The sequence below is a fragment of the Saccoglossus kowalevskii genome, chromosome 5 (assembly GCF_978046115.1).
Source record: "Saccoglossus kowalevskii chromosome 5, keSacKowa6.1, whole genome shotgun sequence".
NCBI lineage: Eukaryota > Metazoa > Hemichordata > Enteropneusta > Harrimaniidae > Saccoglossus > Saccoglossus kowalevskii.
This window is the reverse complement of record NC_140645.1, coordinates 28,627,842-28,645,706: the sequence shown is the minus strand read 5'-3', so window position 1 is coordinate 28,645,706 and position 17,865 is coordinate 28,627,842. Positions and strand designations below refer to the sequence as shown.

Below are 17,865 nucleotides of genomic sequence, written 5' to 3'. Positions count from 1 at the left end.
TTTACCAGTACATTGTAATGTGACTGATCCAGTACCTACTATTACTGTCTGATCACATAGTTACGTAATGATGGATACTGGTTCTAAGATATCATAAATAAATAGATTATATGATTAGGATTTATCAGGTTTATCAGTACCTGTACATTGTAATGTGACTGATCCAGTACCTACTATTACTGTCTGATCACATAGTTACGTAATGATGGATACTGGTTCTAAGATATCATAAATAAATAGATTATATGATTAGGATTTATCAGGTTTATCTGTAACTGTACATTGTAATGTGACTGATCCATTACCCACTATTACAGTCTGGTCACATGGTTACGTAATGATGGATACTGGTTCTAAGATATCATAAATAAATAGATTATATGATTAGGATTTATCAGATTTACTAGTACATTGTAATGTGACTGATCCAGTACCTACTATTACTGTCTGATCACATGGTGACGTAATGATGGATACTGGTTCTAAAATATTGAAAATTGAAGTTGAAGTTGAAGTGTCACACACAGCCGGGTTTCACTACTGTGTTTAAGCGTACAGGGAAGCAATGTGTTAACTCCGAATATTGCACAGGATTGTTGGACAGAAAATTGAACTGTGGAGGGCGTTTGGGATAACTTTTCCATACGGCCCTATAGTAACATCAACTGTAAACCTCTCCTGTGTTCAACAATTGCGTTAGTTTTTTTGAAAAAATTGTATGGTTATATTGTTGGACTTTACATTAATTTCACAGGGTAGATTGTTTTGAAGATTTTTTTTAGATATTTACAACGTAATTGTCTTTTTTTCTACCCTACTTCTACTTTCTATTTGGTTTTTACGTTACAGATTTACAAGTCTTGACTTTATGCAAATTGTGATATTTGATCGTGAACGACTATTACTATTTCATCAAATCAATACTTCAACAAAGTAAATCACTATATGAATACACGTGTGGCCTTTACTACATCTTACTTCGTAGCTGAAAGTGATAAACGAGTGATTTGGTCCTTTCAAGAGTTAAAAGTACGTCAAAGCATATTCGATTATCGTGGTATTAGGTCGCCCTGTATACTGACGGACGGAAGTAGAGTTGATCAAAGATATTCATGATGTCATATGAACAGAAAATTTGAATAACATTATTTTCCGGGAGTCAATAATGCAAAAGCCGTTCGCAGTCGACCGGCATGTACTCTAAAAAGGGGTTTCCAACATTCATTCAATGAAAAAAGTTGAATATTGAACAACATGATTTTCCCTTGCGTGTGGTGTACGCCTTGCCAGGAAATAATTTAAGACCTAGCGGTTTCGAATATATAACAGAATCATCGAACTTCTTCGTGTACGGCCCGGCCAAACCCCCGTGGCAGTTATGTGTGTTTTTATTATCAGAGGACACTTACGCGCGTAATTGTTTCACATTTGGAATTCGCGTTTCCTAATATAGTAGGTAGTAAATACCCAGTGCGATACCGCAAAATTACGGCATGCAAGGCTAGTTTTAGTATCACAGTTTACTTCCAATTCATATTGGAATATTGCCAACAATAATTAATAAAGCTTGTTCAGCATTATATGTAATTCTCGACATCATATTCAATGGCTAGTTCTCAGGATCTACAACAGTAATAAAGAAACAGAAATCATTTTGATGCCATTTTTTTTTTGGAAGACACCGCCATATCAGGGTGTTTAAAAAATGACCCAACAACCAATCAACACATCTTCCACAAAGCACAACAATTTTTCATAATTGAACAACCAAGAACATACCAGGCTGCATCCTTGAAAGAGGATAGCACATTACAACCAGTCAATGCAAACATAAACTCCTTCATCCCTCCCAATACACCCTGAAGCATTAATGGTTCCTGTACTCTGCCTGAGGGTTGTCACCTGCGCACGCGTGAGAATTGAGTCCTAAGCGATGATAACAACACACGCTTAAAACACAAATGCTCATGGGTGGACGCTTGCTTGTGAAAAATGATATGCCCATCTGACGCATGCGCAGGTGACGACTCCGCCGCTTTAAATAACATTCTGGAGATGTCATAAATGAGCTGTTTCGCTCTCAATAATCTGTAAATCAATACAAAAATTGCGACGCCCATTGACCGAAAGTGCACCTTTTTATCTATGGATAAAAGAAGATCGCTCTGACTGCACTGTTGGGCTACTTCAGTGACTTGTACTGTTACAGTTTGTTTTTCTGTGTTTCTATGTTATGACGTTGTGTTGTGTAAAATACATGCGTCCATTTATACAGTTTAGCCGACCCTACATGCAGTGAAACACAGGGCTCCGTACATTGTCAAAGAAGCCCGCTATATATACCCTAGCTGAAAAAGTATCTATTGAATGCAGACAGATGTTCGATTTCACAATATCAACTACATCAACATTTAACGATTGGACTGTTGAATTTCTCGTGTACTTTTTATGACACGACACATATACATGTGCGTAAATTTTAGTTTAATTGTGAACATTACATTTTCCTTTGAATTAAAACGCTTGTCTAGACTTTAAAGCCTAGACAGCTCAACAACCATTGAATACAACGGAATGCGGTATACAATACAGGTCAACACAAGGGTCAATTGTGTTTGAAGTAACTGCTGGCAATTTAAGTTCATGTCTTCAATACCTTTGATATGCAGATTAGATGTTCGCAATTCAGACATTATGTGAGCGAAATCGCGAATACCGCCACCACAGTGTGCTTGAGTTGTATGTATCCTTTTTGTACTTTGACCGCAATTGTTTTTTTTTCATATTTTGTATCCGTAATGTTTTATGAGTCCAAAATGAAAGTATCCCATGCATAAGCAATAGGTTTTACTCATTTATAAAACTTTGTACATTTTCAAACGTCGAATTATCAATTTTAATTATTACGAGAATTAAATCCGTGTTTTATTGGTTTTTCAATTTTGTATGACTACTATTTTAGTCTTTAACAGCATTTGTTGCAGAGATGACGTTAAATGATGTAGTTATGACGTAATAGAAATATAAAATTATATCACAGATAAACATTATTACGTGATGTGTATATAATATTACTTGTTATTGATATGCCATTATATAAATGCTCATCCCAAAAGAAGATGCGTATACAGTTTTCACGACCCAAAGAGCTCATTTTCAGGGCAAAGAGAAGACTATGAATTTGTAATGCTTCTGCATGATTGTTACCCGCGCTTGCAGTGATTTTCGCCTTTGGCACATTCACGCGCGTGAGACATTCGATGTAAGGTTGGTCAATTACATGCCAAAGGTCGCAAAGTCCATCTATTGGGTTATAACAATTCAGACACTTTGCGAGCAAAATTGTCAAAGTTACTACCATGGTGATATTGAGTTGTGTGTTTCTATGCGCTTTGACCTCAATTCATGTCGCAAATGCAAATTCTATTTTTAGAACCCATCCAACTAGGAATTATTAACTGATATTACGCACACTTGTTTAATTAAAAGTAACAAAATGTAATAATGTATTCTGTGTACTCGTTGCAAACTTACAATCACATGATCTCGTGGCATTATCAATCTGTTACGATCGTTTATATGTGTATAATATGCATTGAATACTCACATAATTTAAGTATAAACCTACAATAAACCGTACTTACAATAGTGTATAGCCATGTGTGTACAAAAACTAAATATGATTAATTCAAGTAATCACTGACATCATCACTAAACAAAGCAGTGCAATTTAATAAGACACAATCAAATTTCTCATCATCGACATTATATTTAATTAAAATATTTGTTGATGTTTTAGGTAGATACAAATTTTATATGTAGATTACAATTCACGTAAATCTTCAAATAAAAAAAAACGCTAGAAAACTGCCCATTTTATAAGAACAGCTTAGGTAAAGAAAAAATAAAATTTTGACGATTATCACAAATTTCCTAATGAAGAATAAAAACTTATTCCGCATTTAGTTAATTAACAATTTTCACGTCAAGGTTATTAAAATTAATTACATGGGTAATTAAGAAATATGAAACAACACCACGAGGAAGTACGTCGAATGGCATGTTTACATGATGAATACTGCGTATATATGATGTTAATAATGAATATATTCGAGCATGATAGTTCTGCAGCCATTAACTTTTGTATTCAAACATTTGCATATGGTGTCTCAAACGGTTGGGATGGCTTAACATTTCCCTGTAAGTAACGAAAATGATAAACAATTGCCAGTCGATAATTACAATTATTGGACTATACAGGGACATATGTATTGCCACAGTGTCAAGGTGCAGTTTTCATTGGTCATCAAATAAGTTGCTAGAGTAGTTGCTCATTGTGATAAAAGCAGCTAAAGTCGCTGTAACCAGATTATAATTGAAGCATAATAAAATAATTAGTTGTCGGCTCTGTTTAATGATTTACGATAGAAAATTAAATTTACACTACAGCAATTAGATGCCATAAGGTGACACATTACACAGATCAACACGATGGTCGGCTATGAATGTAAATACTGGATAATAATTGTTATAACATAATGAATATATATATATATATATATATATATATATATATATATATATATATATATATATATATATATATATATATATATACATATATATATATATATATATATACAATTTGTAATTTGCGTACAGCATATTATTTAAAATTAAGTGACTTTAAAAATGTGTTATGTGAGAAGATGAACTCGTTGATCACAGATGACCACTTAACATATGTAATTGCAGCATATGTGTATTTGTTGCCGACCACTCTACTATATGCCACAAACTTGTTTATGTAAAAATAATTATATTAATATAATATGCTGAACAACAACATTTTATGCATTATATTGTGTAATGTTCATAATAATACTACTAAAATATTGGTAAAACAAGATAAATGTGGTGAACTAGGCATTCTGGATATATAAAATGACAAGGTAATCTATAAAACGGTTTTGAAGTAATAAACTTGTAGTACATTCAATCACAAGACTACTATTGTATAAATGAGGGAGAAATCATTATAACGGTATCTACTATCTTTCGTTACAAATTTCTTAAAAGTAAATAATATCGATCAATTTGGAATGTACAACTATTTTGACCAAAAATATGCTTCATTTCGGCTTTTTGGCTATTTTTTAAATATTCAAACCTTATATATATGAGTATATAAACGAGCAGCTGAAATTCGATTTAGGCGGATGTAAAAGTAGGAAAATATCTGTTTAATTGATCGATTTATAACAAAGATACATTTGTCGGGCGTATAACGCACATCTTGTTCGCCAGTCTTCAATGCAAAGTCATGTTCATATATTTGCATATGGAGACATATTAATATTGAACGAGTTATCTGGTTCCTGTTAAATAAACAGACAATAGTAAGTAATTGTCCATGCTGTATACACAATGATAGGATACTTCTTGTTTAATTATTCATTGAATTTAAATGTGTTACAACCTGATCTTACCTTGCTATCGTTTAGCAGTGACCTAATTGACTTTACCAATTGGGTGAATGTCGGCCGATCTCGAGGATGACGATTCCAACACGATTTCATCAGTTGATACCTATTGCAACACGAACAGATGTGAAGTATGTATGATGATGCAATGATGCATAAATACTAAATAAAAAATATTTGGGTTTATCTTAAAATAAAACATCCACAGTAGAGAAACACAAAATAAAAATACAATTGTGCTTAGTAGTAACAGTGAGTATACATGTTAACGGATGGATATACTAATTATATCAAAATTTATACATACAAAGCAGCGCGACAATGAGTTGGACGTGGTAATAATTTTCCATTAGTTACCATCACTCTCACATCTTCTTCTGTTTTATCCTGATGAGGGGTTAATCCTGTAGAAAAATTATGTCGATAATCATAATTTCAGATTTTTATAGAAATAACGCAACAGTTTGCTAAATTATTGTACTGTTTGTGTTAATTTATTCTTTTTTGCACATTTAAAAACGCGTCCTTACTATACCAATAAATATATAACTATTACATTTAATATCATTCAACTTATTAATGAATATAAAGTGGCGATTAGCCGTTCGTCACGTCCCCGTTATTGAAATCAGATACGTTTCACCTTGAGTTATAATTTCCCATGTTACAATACCAAATGACCATACATCACTCTTTTGAGTAAATCGTCTGTTTAACAGCGTTTCAACGGACATCCATTGATACGGAAAATTACCCTGAAAAAAGGGAAAGAATATTACAACCTAGAACATCAACGCTGTGAGTTTACTCAAAGAGTAAATCACAAATCATTTGCATCATGGACACTACGACTACAGCAAGCGTTTCTGTAATCATTTTACCTTTGTTTTCTCAAAGAACCGCGCATCATCTATTACGTCACTAGCATAACCAAAATTAGAAATTTTACACTTCTTGTCATCACTAATCAGCACATGTCCAGCAGTCAAATATCGATGCATTATCTGAAATACAAAATAATCGCAATGTTACTATGTTATGAGTAAATATTCGGCGTTTTTGGTATTCACAGGCCATTATATTTCTCCCCATATTGTAGTGAACTGCTCCCAGCAAAGTGCGGTGACGAACAACGAAAAGTAAATTGTAGTAACAACAATGTATACGACATGTTAACTGTAAATATGTATATTATTTGTTATTCAGTAAAGCCGAGTGATTTTGAAGTTCAACGTCATTTCTTGGCTGTACCATTTAAACGATGGATGAACTATTTTGACGTTGCTGCGGTATGAAAATCACCCTAGGATGACGCGAATTAACGTACGTGAGTTGTTAGCTATAAATGATATTACTGCAGTGACATTTGTAAAGGTTGCATTTTTTTATTCTACCACAGAGGCGGCGACACGAAATTTTACATGAATGGCCGAAATCTGCTCACCAACCTCGCATCCAGGGCGTGACTTGTCTAGAGGGCCCACGGCATGCTCCTCAACAAATTTGCAATATAGACCCTCTGAAACGCTATTTACTGCATTTTGATGGGCACATTTTGCTGACAGAAAAGGTTTCAACTCGATTGTCGAGGGGCGACCGCCCAGCTGACCACCCCGCCCATGCTGCCGCCACTATACAAGTATATATTAATGCTAATACTTCATTCAGAAAGATAATATCCCGACTTACACACACACATTAGTGATAATATGACAATACCTTTAAGCTAGACAGATACTCCATTCCATTGGCAATATTCAATACGAATGAAATCAGTTCTTTATTCGGAGCTTCAATGGCTTCATATTTGTGCTGCGATTGGAGGAATGTCTTCAAGTCGACATTTAAATGATCCAGTATTATGTAACTGGGGACTAAATAACAAACAAGGAGATAAATCTAAGAGTCACTGCATGAAAAACTTATTTGATGCATCAATTTTTTCAAATATTGTAGTCTACCCACCTTTTTCTGTGCAACATCCAAGCATTCGAATTATATTACTGTGTCCACGTATTGATTGCAGTATTTCTATTTCCTTCACAATTTCATTTTCTACCAGCGGATCGCCGTCTGAAAATAGGTATCATGGTTCACATTATTTTTATTTTGTTTTGAAGATAAATACAATTCAATTGAATATTTCACCAAATACTCACTACTACTCTTCTTAATCACTACATTAGAATGTCCAGAGACGCCATTAATATTCCATGCTTCTGCTTTACTAATTTCATAGAACTTCCCAATCGAAATAATACTCTTGATACAAGCACGATCTCTTGGAAATTCGTTTGTCTTCTGTCCTGATTTCATGTAAACAACTTCATTCTTGTCAAATGAAAGTTTAGCATATTCCTCTTCTTTCACTTGATTCTACAACAAATATTTTGTGATTTAGTAAGATTCAATGCGTGTAAATGAAAGGAAAATCTTCCAATAAGGACAGACAGTTATCATATTTCTCTCCATAGAAATTCAATCAAATTTACATTGATTAACAACACAATAGCAGTTACAAATTAGAATATTAACATAGGTGTGAGATGTATTTAAATTTGATATTATTGTACTCACTTTATTGAAACAGATTTTTTCAATAGATTCATATGCTTCTTCGGAGTTCTTATTAGGTTCAAACTTATTTTCTGTCAACATTATTAACATTATAGTACAATTTAATTACCCAACTGATATAGGAATAAAAGTGATGTAGCAAATTATTGTGGCGCGATCTAAGATCATTTCAAGCTTCATGTTCTCTCTATACAATATTTTATTCGTGTTACAAAGCGGGACAAAATTATCAAATAGTGGAGATGATGCAAAGCAAGAATAATATTCAAAAAAAATATATAGAATAATTTATACGGTATTATAGTTGTGATCCTATAAACTAATGTGTGATATGATCATGATATATCTATTTTATACTCACCTGCAGCCACATTTTCGTATCTTTTATCATCCAAAACTGTGTCGTCTGTGTAACAATGTTTTGTTGTCAGGTATAACAATTAAATTATGCTCATTATAAATGAAGATAGTTGAAATAAACATAATAGAACACGTTATCGAGTATAAAGCTGATTCTATTTTACCCACCTGTATTTTGTCTATGTTGAATTCTTCTTTTCAAAACTATTATAACAGATGCAATTGTAATCGCCAACAAACTAAGGATAACACTTGGCACGACGTATACTGCAGCGTTAGTGTGTGTGGATCTACTACTATCAATATTGCGTGGTGGCTGAGCTATAAATAAAGATATTATCCTGTTAATTAATTATCCTGTTAATTAAGATAGAATAGTTATAACACGTGTTCTGCATTATATCATAGGAAAATAATATTCACTTAAAAGGGAAGTCAAGCCAAACAACATATTGCCCCCTGAAGAAAAACCTCCACGAATGTAGGAGAATATAATTTACATTTTTTTATCACTTTTCATTCTCTAGATATTCAATATTTCATCAATATTATGTAGGCCGACATCTTGATTCTCCAGCACAGAATTGTGGGTAAAGTGTGACATTATATCCACTGAAAAATTGAGAAAATGTACTCATCTATAGCGTGAAAAAAATATATATATTTTTTTTCAAATTTTCAGTGTGCATATTACTCGTGTATATAATTATAGTAATGGAAATTAGAATTTTACAAACATATATAAATTGAAGATATTGGCAAACACGTAAAAAACAATAAAATCATTATTTTAATCATTAGAAGTAGAATGACACTTTTTTGCCTTTTTATGGTCAGAAGCTAATATATAACCCATATAACCTACTAAAAATGATGAATTGTATACAATATAAGGAAAGTTGAGCATTAGTAGAAAAAAACAAAAATGAATATTTACAGTTCTGTTGTCCTGACAACTATTTTTATGCATGTTTGGTACCGGTACATGTATGCTACCATGTTCTGAACTTTAAGTCAATTTGATGTTCAACTCTTGAAGTTATAGATGAAATTATTTTCTCAATTTCTGAAGAATCAGGATGGTTGACTACATAAATTAATGAAAACTTAAATATCTAGAGAATGGAAAGTGATATGAAAAAGGCTGTAAATTGCATGGTCTTACATTTGACGAGCTTATATGTTGCTAGACTTCATATATTGCTATTTATTGAGGGTAGTTTTATATTCTGAGCAACAATAACCATATGTTAACGTAATTACACTACCTTATACTGAAAGAAAATATATATTGTCATATGTATTCAACATACATGCTTCAATAGATTGGAAATATCAGTTAAAATATTTGCCCACATTAAAGATAAGATTAGTTGTGCATACTTTAATGATGGAACCCATGTCAGCATGACATTTGTGATCAAAATTAGCTATTTTAAAATTGTCAGATATACAAACAATCTTCTTTGTTTTGTACAATTGATGTTCTATCTAACGCGAAACACGTACAATTAAAACATTCATTCTCATTTAAAAAAAGGTGCGTGTTACGTTTACGTTACATAACATTGTTCACATCGTTTACAACAACAACGTAGCGCGCGACTGAAGTACAATTGAGCCCTAGGATAACTCAGGTTCAGGCCGTTATGTCTCATTAACTTATTATAACAGCACACGGGAGGAGAAGTATTAATATTAAGATTATCACATGAATTATGTGATGGCATTATTTAAGCGTCGGTCGATACGATAACCGTACAGCCTTAATACGTAGTCTGTGTTATTCTAATAAGTTGTCCCAGATGTTTGTCAACAATCAACGAATATAAATAATGGCATGTAGACATTTTGAGACAAATCTAAACAAATCGCGATGTGTTTCACAAAGAAATGCAAACGTCATTTATGCAAATAATATAAAGTAAGTATTTTCATTTTATGACAAACAACAATGAATTAGGAAAACATACATCCCTAGATATTTTTTTACCCCGCCCTCATATGAGAAGTTTTAAAAGTTGTTAATGTCAGAAGACAGAAATGAATTGAAATCCCTTGCAGCCTTTCCTTTTCATTCCCTAAAATTACGTTATGAAATTTATAAACACAGTGTGTGACATAACTGTTTTTATTTGATTTATAATTTATGTATTTTTTGCCACAGGCCTTTGATTGCAATAAAGACCTTATATTATTTACAACAATAGTTATAATTTTACCCTCAGTAATCATCAACTGTGTTTGACTTCTACTTTCTCCTATTATATTTTTATTGATGACAATAATATTATATTCTGTCGATGGTAGTAACCCATCAATTGTTAGTTTGTTGCTTGTTGTTTCTTCTGTTAATTGTTTTTCTCCATCTGATGATACCCAATATTCAATATAAAATGATTGTGATTCGCCTCCATTAAATCCAGGAATCCATGTCACATTTATAGTATTATGGGATGATGATAACTCAATATCCGACACTGGATCTGGTCTACCTGATAATAAAATAAAATGTACTGTAACATGTCTATCCTAATTATACATTCAAAATCTTAAATTATATCAACACAGCGTCAGGGAATACATTAATATGTTACTAAAGCAATGTATATGTTTTCCGGGAGTGTAGGAGAATAACAATACTGTACACAGATATCTTCATTTGTCTCTGGGATTAGTTTCTTTATCACCTTCGTCTTAGAATTGTGCTACAAAATCACAAACATATTGCAGAAGTTGGTCTGAATACTTCTGACGGGCTCAGAATAACAATTAAATGCATCAATGAACTATCCAAGACACATGCAGTCCAATCTCTCAAATACCATTCTCAACTCCATGCAGATTTGCTTCCATGGTTGTCCACAATACATTTCATAAATGTGTGGAAACAATGACTGAAATATGCACACAGTTCATTTCTTCTTTATCATAGGTATATCTTGCAAATAGCATGACATGACATAATATGATATAAAGATTAGCACACACTACTATAACATGCTTAGTCAGAATCTAATTATGTGATTGACTGAAACAAAGTCATACATCTAGAAGACCCGTGACTAAACTAACCAAAACATGAACCCTTGGTGAGTAGCCATCTTGAAAAGCAATCCTCAAAACAACTTCTGCATACTAGAATAGATTGCTACTGTTTGGTGAAGCAAATGCTGCTCAGGTGATAATAACATGCACAATAACTACTAGTACCACAGTCAGCTGGCGCACACGTGGTAATAAAATAAATACGACATTTACTATATGGAGGCGGCGATCTTGAATGCGGCGTAAAACTAAATAAGAGACAAGTTGTGAAACGCGTTTTTTGCGCGTCTTGCACTGCCCATTCACAGCATTGTACCAGAAAATCGTATATAATTTCACTATGCAATTTTAGTAATAGTAACAATAGTAACAATAATGGTGACTTACTTTTTCCATAAAACATAACTATAAATGTTGCATTTGCGAAGTCGCTTTCAGCAAAACACGTGTAGTTACCATAATCATTAAATTCCGTTTTACTAATTGTAATTATGCTCTCATGTAATGTTCCTTGAGTAGAATTATATATTGTAATTCTGTCATTGCATGTGAGAACATTTCCATTTGGACCAAACCATTGTAATGTAGAGGTAGGATTGCTGTTAAACTGACATCGTAGTTCTCCTGTTTCACCATCATTAGCTCTTGACTGTTCATTTTGGGTTTCATTCACCGGAAAAGGAGTATCTGCAAGACAAAATTAGATAGTCAACGAGACTATCTTATATGACTTATATGAGTGGCATTTAAAAATTGTCATACAAGTTGCAAATTTGTTCGTCAATAATTGTCTGCATCCAAAGCCTTTTGTTATTTATTGTTCTTATTCTGCCGATTTTCAAAACTCTTCTTCTCGAAGACGGGTTGTCCACTTGAGCTGAAACTTCACAGACACAATCTCTATGAAATTCTCTAAAACGTCAAAGTTTCCGATTTTCGATATGTGACGTCATTCGGCCGCCATCTTTGATTTAGTAAAACCAGGAAGTGCTCGATTGCACCACTTCCTGGGGGTCTGTTTTCATGTAGCATGTTACCAATATTCATGAAAAAAGAATTGAGCGAACAAGTGACCTTTGCCGCAATATTTTTTTTCTTATGTGATCAAAAAATCACTAAAATGGATATGTCATAAAATGAAACTTAGCATACATGTAGAGAGTAATAGTGTCATGCCTACAACAATTGTTCTGATTGGTCGAGGAGTTGACCATATTTGGTCATATACCTCATTAAATATGCATGTCTCTAATATCTCAAGCACTGTTGCAAATACAAATATGCAACCAACGCTATATTGAAGACATTCAACGAGAGAATTGACCAACATTTTCAATGACCATTTGTAGTCAATAAACTCATCAATTATGCATGTCTCCATTATCCCACGCACTCTTGCATGTACAAACATAGAACTAATACTATATTGAAGGCATTGGACAAGAAAGATAACTAACATATTCAATGACCATACAAGGTCATATACCTCATTAAATATGCATGTCTCTAATATCTCAAGCACTATTGCACATACAAACATAAAACCAATGCTATATTGAAGACATAGGACAAACGAAATTGCTAAAATACTCAATGACTATATATGGTCATAGAACTCATTAAATATGCATATCTATAATATCTAGAGCACCATTGAAGTTAGGGACATGGAAATAAAACTATATTGAAGGCAATGTATAAGACCATCGTGTAACCTACATGTATACAGATTGCACAAATGAAATTTTTCAAACTGTTTTTTTCAAATTCAATGGTATTACGGCCCTTTACTAAAAAGCCGGATAGACTGCTCTCAATATAGTGAACTGGTCATGGTTCACCATTTACTATCACCAATTATCCATAACATCACCTTTCCCCGCCTGTTAGCATAAATGTGACCTGTTTTCCTTATAGAATATTCAGTTCACCATGCTGTGATTAGATCAACACACATTGTGATCAATTTGCCTATAGTATATAGTAAACTGATCACAGCATATGTCTACATTACACTAGATATTACATAAGTGTATTGTCATAACTATGTTGCATTAATTAATGCAACTTGCAGCTATATTTATCTTTATATATGTCAATGAACAAAGATCGTTTATTTTATTTCTATAGAAATTTCAATTTTTATCTATTTCATATTTATGTTCAGTCTGATCCTTATATTATCGTCAAATCATTCAGAATAAAATCCTCCAGTTTTCCTGTTTGTGCATTCAATTCTCAGTGTTTTACTTCAAATATAAATAAACTCTGCTAAGGAATAAACATATATTTAAGTCAATACTGGGACTACAATCAAGAGTTCTACACGTATATTGTAGTTTTGTTCTGCATATATCTGATACAATAATTTTGCTCATTAAATTCAGCATATCAGAAAGTCAATCATAGTATGAATTAACTTCCATTCTTGTTATGATTAGGAACATATTTACAATGTTTACATTTAGTGATTGTTTCTGTGTTGTTTCTTCATGTCTAAATGGTTGTTTAATTCCTGGGATTCTCACTATGTGGTAATATGCTTGATAATAGTTAAGTCTAAGATTGTATTGATTACTACTTTTATATTATGGTGTAGAAATGTGTATGGTTCCTATCAGCCATATGCTATAGAATTAAGGTGCTAGACAAGAAGATTTATACAAAGCTAGGTCATGTATGACACGAAGGAGAAATTAGATTGTTAATTTAAATTGGTATGTAGTACTTACAGTAGTCACTGATGTATTAACTTGTTCAAATGATTATAGAGACATTAAGATGCATGTGCGAGAATGAAATGAGAACGGATACGTCATTACTTTGTGCATGAACTCAGCACAAACCAATGATGTCATCGGTTGCCATCAGGGCGAGTGACTGGTAGTTAATTTTCGAAAACTTTTCTGGCTGCCAATTTTGATTTTTTTTTACTGACATTGAGAGAACGTATTATAATATTAGAGTATTTTTTACATTTATGGTGAAATAAGAAATATTGGATGCATTTTAGCTGATATTTACAACTACTGAAATTGTACACAACTGGTCAGCTTGTTAAGTAAACAAAGCAGACTACGCATTTATGTTCACTTTGTCGAAAGGTGATGTATAATAATCAGTTTAAACTAAATGTATTGTTCTTAAACATTTCAGAATGGCCATTCCTGCGAAGAGACATGTATTTAGATGGATAGTAAGAAAAAGGTTTCGGTAAACAAGCATGAGACTTCAGAAGAGTGGATGGAAATAGCGAGAGCTCTGTCAGATGAGTGGGAACTGACTACCAATTCAGATTCCGGATGTGAAATGACACAACAAATTGTGTTGGATAGTTATATTATTATTATATTATATGGTTCTGTTTAAGTTACGTTTCTGTTATGGGTGCTTGTACTTAATCGTTTTCTGACACCCGAGAACGTAACGCAAACAAAATTAAAAGAACACTCTATATTAACAAACTTGATTGTTAGTAACTTTTCATTCCAATACACAAATTTTGAGTTTATGTTTAGTCCACTGATAATGAATGGCTACATTGTGGTTTACAACATGGAAATGAATACAACAAGAAATACTTACAATGTACATTAAGGATCACTGCATTTGACTGTTCACTTTGTCCCACTTGACTGTTCTCAGCTTTACAATATAATTCATTATTATTATGATGATATGTTAATGTAATTGTCATCTCTTGTATTGATTTTCTTCCACTGTATACACTATCCATGTACACAAGCTGACTAGGAACAGTGATCATTTGGTTGTCATGGTACCATATCAGACTAGCATCCGGGTTACTGCTACATGACGTGCATGTGAGGAGCAAAATGTCACCAACTATGACATGTCCAGTATTGCCAGGGTAACCAGATAGTAAAGTACTGCATCCATCCGGGTAGACTGGAGAAACTGATTATAAATTAATTGAAAGATTAATAACAGCAAATGTTATTTGGCATATAATTCTACATCTGAAGTTGAATGCAATATTTCCATTACTTCCATGGTAGTGGCAAAAATACAATGGAACTAATAAAAGTACCTATTCAACATAACCAGTGACTTATGAATGTTTTACACTTATACTGGGCTTGTTTTTAACTGTTTACCAGTATGTGTGATTATATGAGGATACTGCAATATATGAGCAAAGACAATACGGCTGGAATAATGACTGACGTGCAGCAGAAATCAGTATGACCACGTTCTGTCTGAGAACATACTTTGCGATATGCTAGTGATAACCTTATTACTGTACATCTTCCTGAGCTAACCACTTCGTATTTTTAGCCCAGAGCCTTGAAAAATAATGGAAATTATAAAAATCTCGCTACGAATTTCAAATTCAAAAGCATCCTCCATCTTAGAAATATTGTGGGTGTACATATGGCATAGTGTGCGACATACATATGACAAAGAACGTGGATATATATACGACAGAGAACAAGGCATATATACGGTGCGTGGCATGATGAGTGTGAGACAGGGCCTAAATTTATGTAAGGGGTGCTTGCAAAAATTATGCTGAATCTCAGTCACCTTGTAAACTAAAATCACAATTATATCTTTTAATTTGTGTATTCATACTGGATAGAGCCACAGTTTGAAGTGGTCATATCATAGCCCAAAAGTTACAGTCGTTTCCACAAAACCTCGAACGTTGACTTTGTATAAAATGATAACACACTACTAAAGTTGTTTTGTAACATTCCTAGTAAATGTTTACAATTTGCTCCAGATATTATCAAAGTTGCGGTAAAATCAAAGAGTTGTTTATTTTATAAAACAGACAGCAGTCTTCACTGTCGCCACACAAAATCCATAAATGACAACTAGAACATGTGGTTGGTAAATGCTAAAAAAGCATTTCGTTTTCAAAGTAAATTAATTTATTACTCACAGTACACTGTAATGGGTACACTATCTGAATTAACATCTCCAGTGACTTGTGAATTCCTTGCTTTACACTTATACTCTGCTTGGTTATATTCAGCTCTTGTAGTTATTGTTATTTGTTGTTCTGATATCTTGCCATTGTAGTCACTATTAGTTTCAGTTAAAGTCCCAATATTGACATTATCATCGTTATCATCTATTTTATTATTATTCCTGTACCACAGTATAGTAGCTGATGGGTTACTAGTTGTTGTTGTACAGGTTAACAGTATATTGCTACCACTGTTAACAGCACTAGTATAACCAGACAAACCAGCATTATCAGGTTTAACTGAAAAATAAATAAATTAAAACAATATTTCAGTATCATGTTCATTGTTACACATATTTCTCTATGTATTTATACCGCAACTCTAATTAAGGGAACATTATAAAAAAATAAAATATCAAAGCATTTCCTGTATAAAAAAATCAGATTAGTGAGGCAAGCAATGTTTGCCATTATGCTGTTCATTAATGGGTACTTCAAGATCCCATTAGTGATTTCAATGTGTTCTCTATTATAGCCATTTGCACATTCATGTAGTGTATATAGTGTTTGGAAAATTACAGGACACAAAAATACCATGAAAAACAATACAAGTAATGACATATTCCTCGTGAGTTCTCAAGTTCAAGAAATAAATAAAGATTGAGCATGAACAGTCAGAGAATATCAGTGATATGGCCACTTGTCGGCCATTTTAAATCCAAGCTATCAAACAAAGTGATGTGCGTAAAGATCATATAAAATACATACCAAGTTTACCAACAAAAACTGTCTACCTTGTATGCGTGACCAAGATTCAGACGCGTAATTGCAGAAATACTTGCTATATTAAAATAGTCGCCATTCGGCCATCATGAATTGTCAAATGAATATATCTGTATATGTGCAGCATGATTTATGATGTATATCTAACGTTTAAAAATGTTTGGTAGTGGAATGTCTGGAATACAACTCTGAACCAAATTTGTTTACAGTAATTGTGACTTGAAAACAGCCGGAGCAGTAACAACTGAGAAAGCCCTCTCGCCATAGTATTTAGTTCTAGAACTGGGTTTTCAGTTTAGAAGGTGTTGTTTAGAAGAGTTGATTGTGAAGATGTATATAGAGCAATGGCATCAGTAATGTAAGCAGAAGCAAGATTGTTATAGGTTTTAAATGTTAGGTAGTATATAAGTAAAGGCAGTATATAATTTGTTTATGGACTGGCAAATTAACCAAAGAAGTTGAAACAGAAGCGGGATAAAATGTTCTTATGTTTACGACATTTAACAATTGTGGCAGCAAAATTCCAGATACGTTCAAGCCGGGATGAAGGTGCCCCGTAGAGCAATGAGTGACTATAGTCTAAACTGGATATAACAAACGATTATTACCAGTAGGCATTGATTTTTGTGGTCCAGATATTTGTGAATTTTCCAAATTTTGAAAAATATGTCTATGTTA

At 33.0% G+C, this 17,865-nt stretch overlaps 1 protein-coding gene across 1 annotated transcript; it reads right to left on the bottom strand.

Moving 5' to 3' along the window:
* Nucleotides 1-4,848: 4,848 nt before the first annotated feature.
* Nucleotides 4,849-15,839, bottom strand: LOC146745982 (fibroblast growth factor receptor 2-like). The gene is made up of 15 exons (XM_085498866.1): nt 15,752-15,839; nt 15,054-15,386; nt 11,856-12,155; nt 10,643-10,915; nt 8,589-8,741; nt 8,422-8,466; nt 8,061-8,131; nt 7,643-7,859; nt 7,449-7,556; nt 7,203-7,357; nt 6,365-6,487; nt 6,127-6,238; nt 5,791-5,887; nt 5,490-5,589; nt 4,849-5,378 (listed from the first exon to the last, which is right to left on the bottom strand). The coding sequence occupies exons 1-15, from the start codon at nt 15,837-15,839 to the stop codon at nt 5,328-5,330; spliced, it is 2,226 nt and encodes a 741-aa protein (XP_085354992.1). The 3' UTR covers nt 4,849-5,327.
* Nucleotides 15,840-17,865: the final 2,026 nt, after the last annotated feature.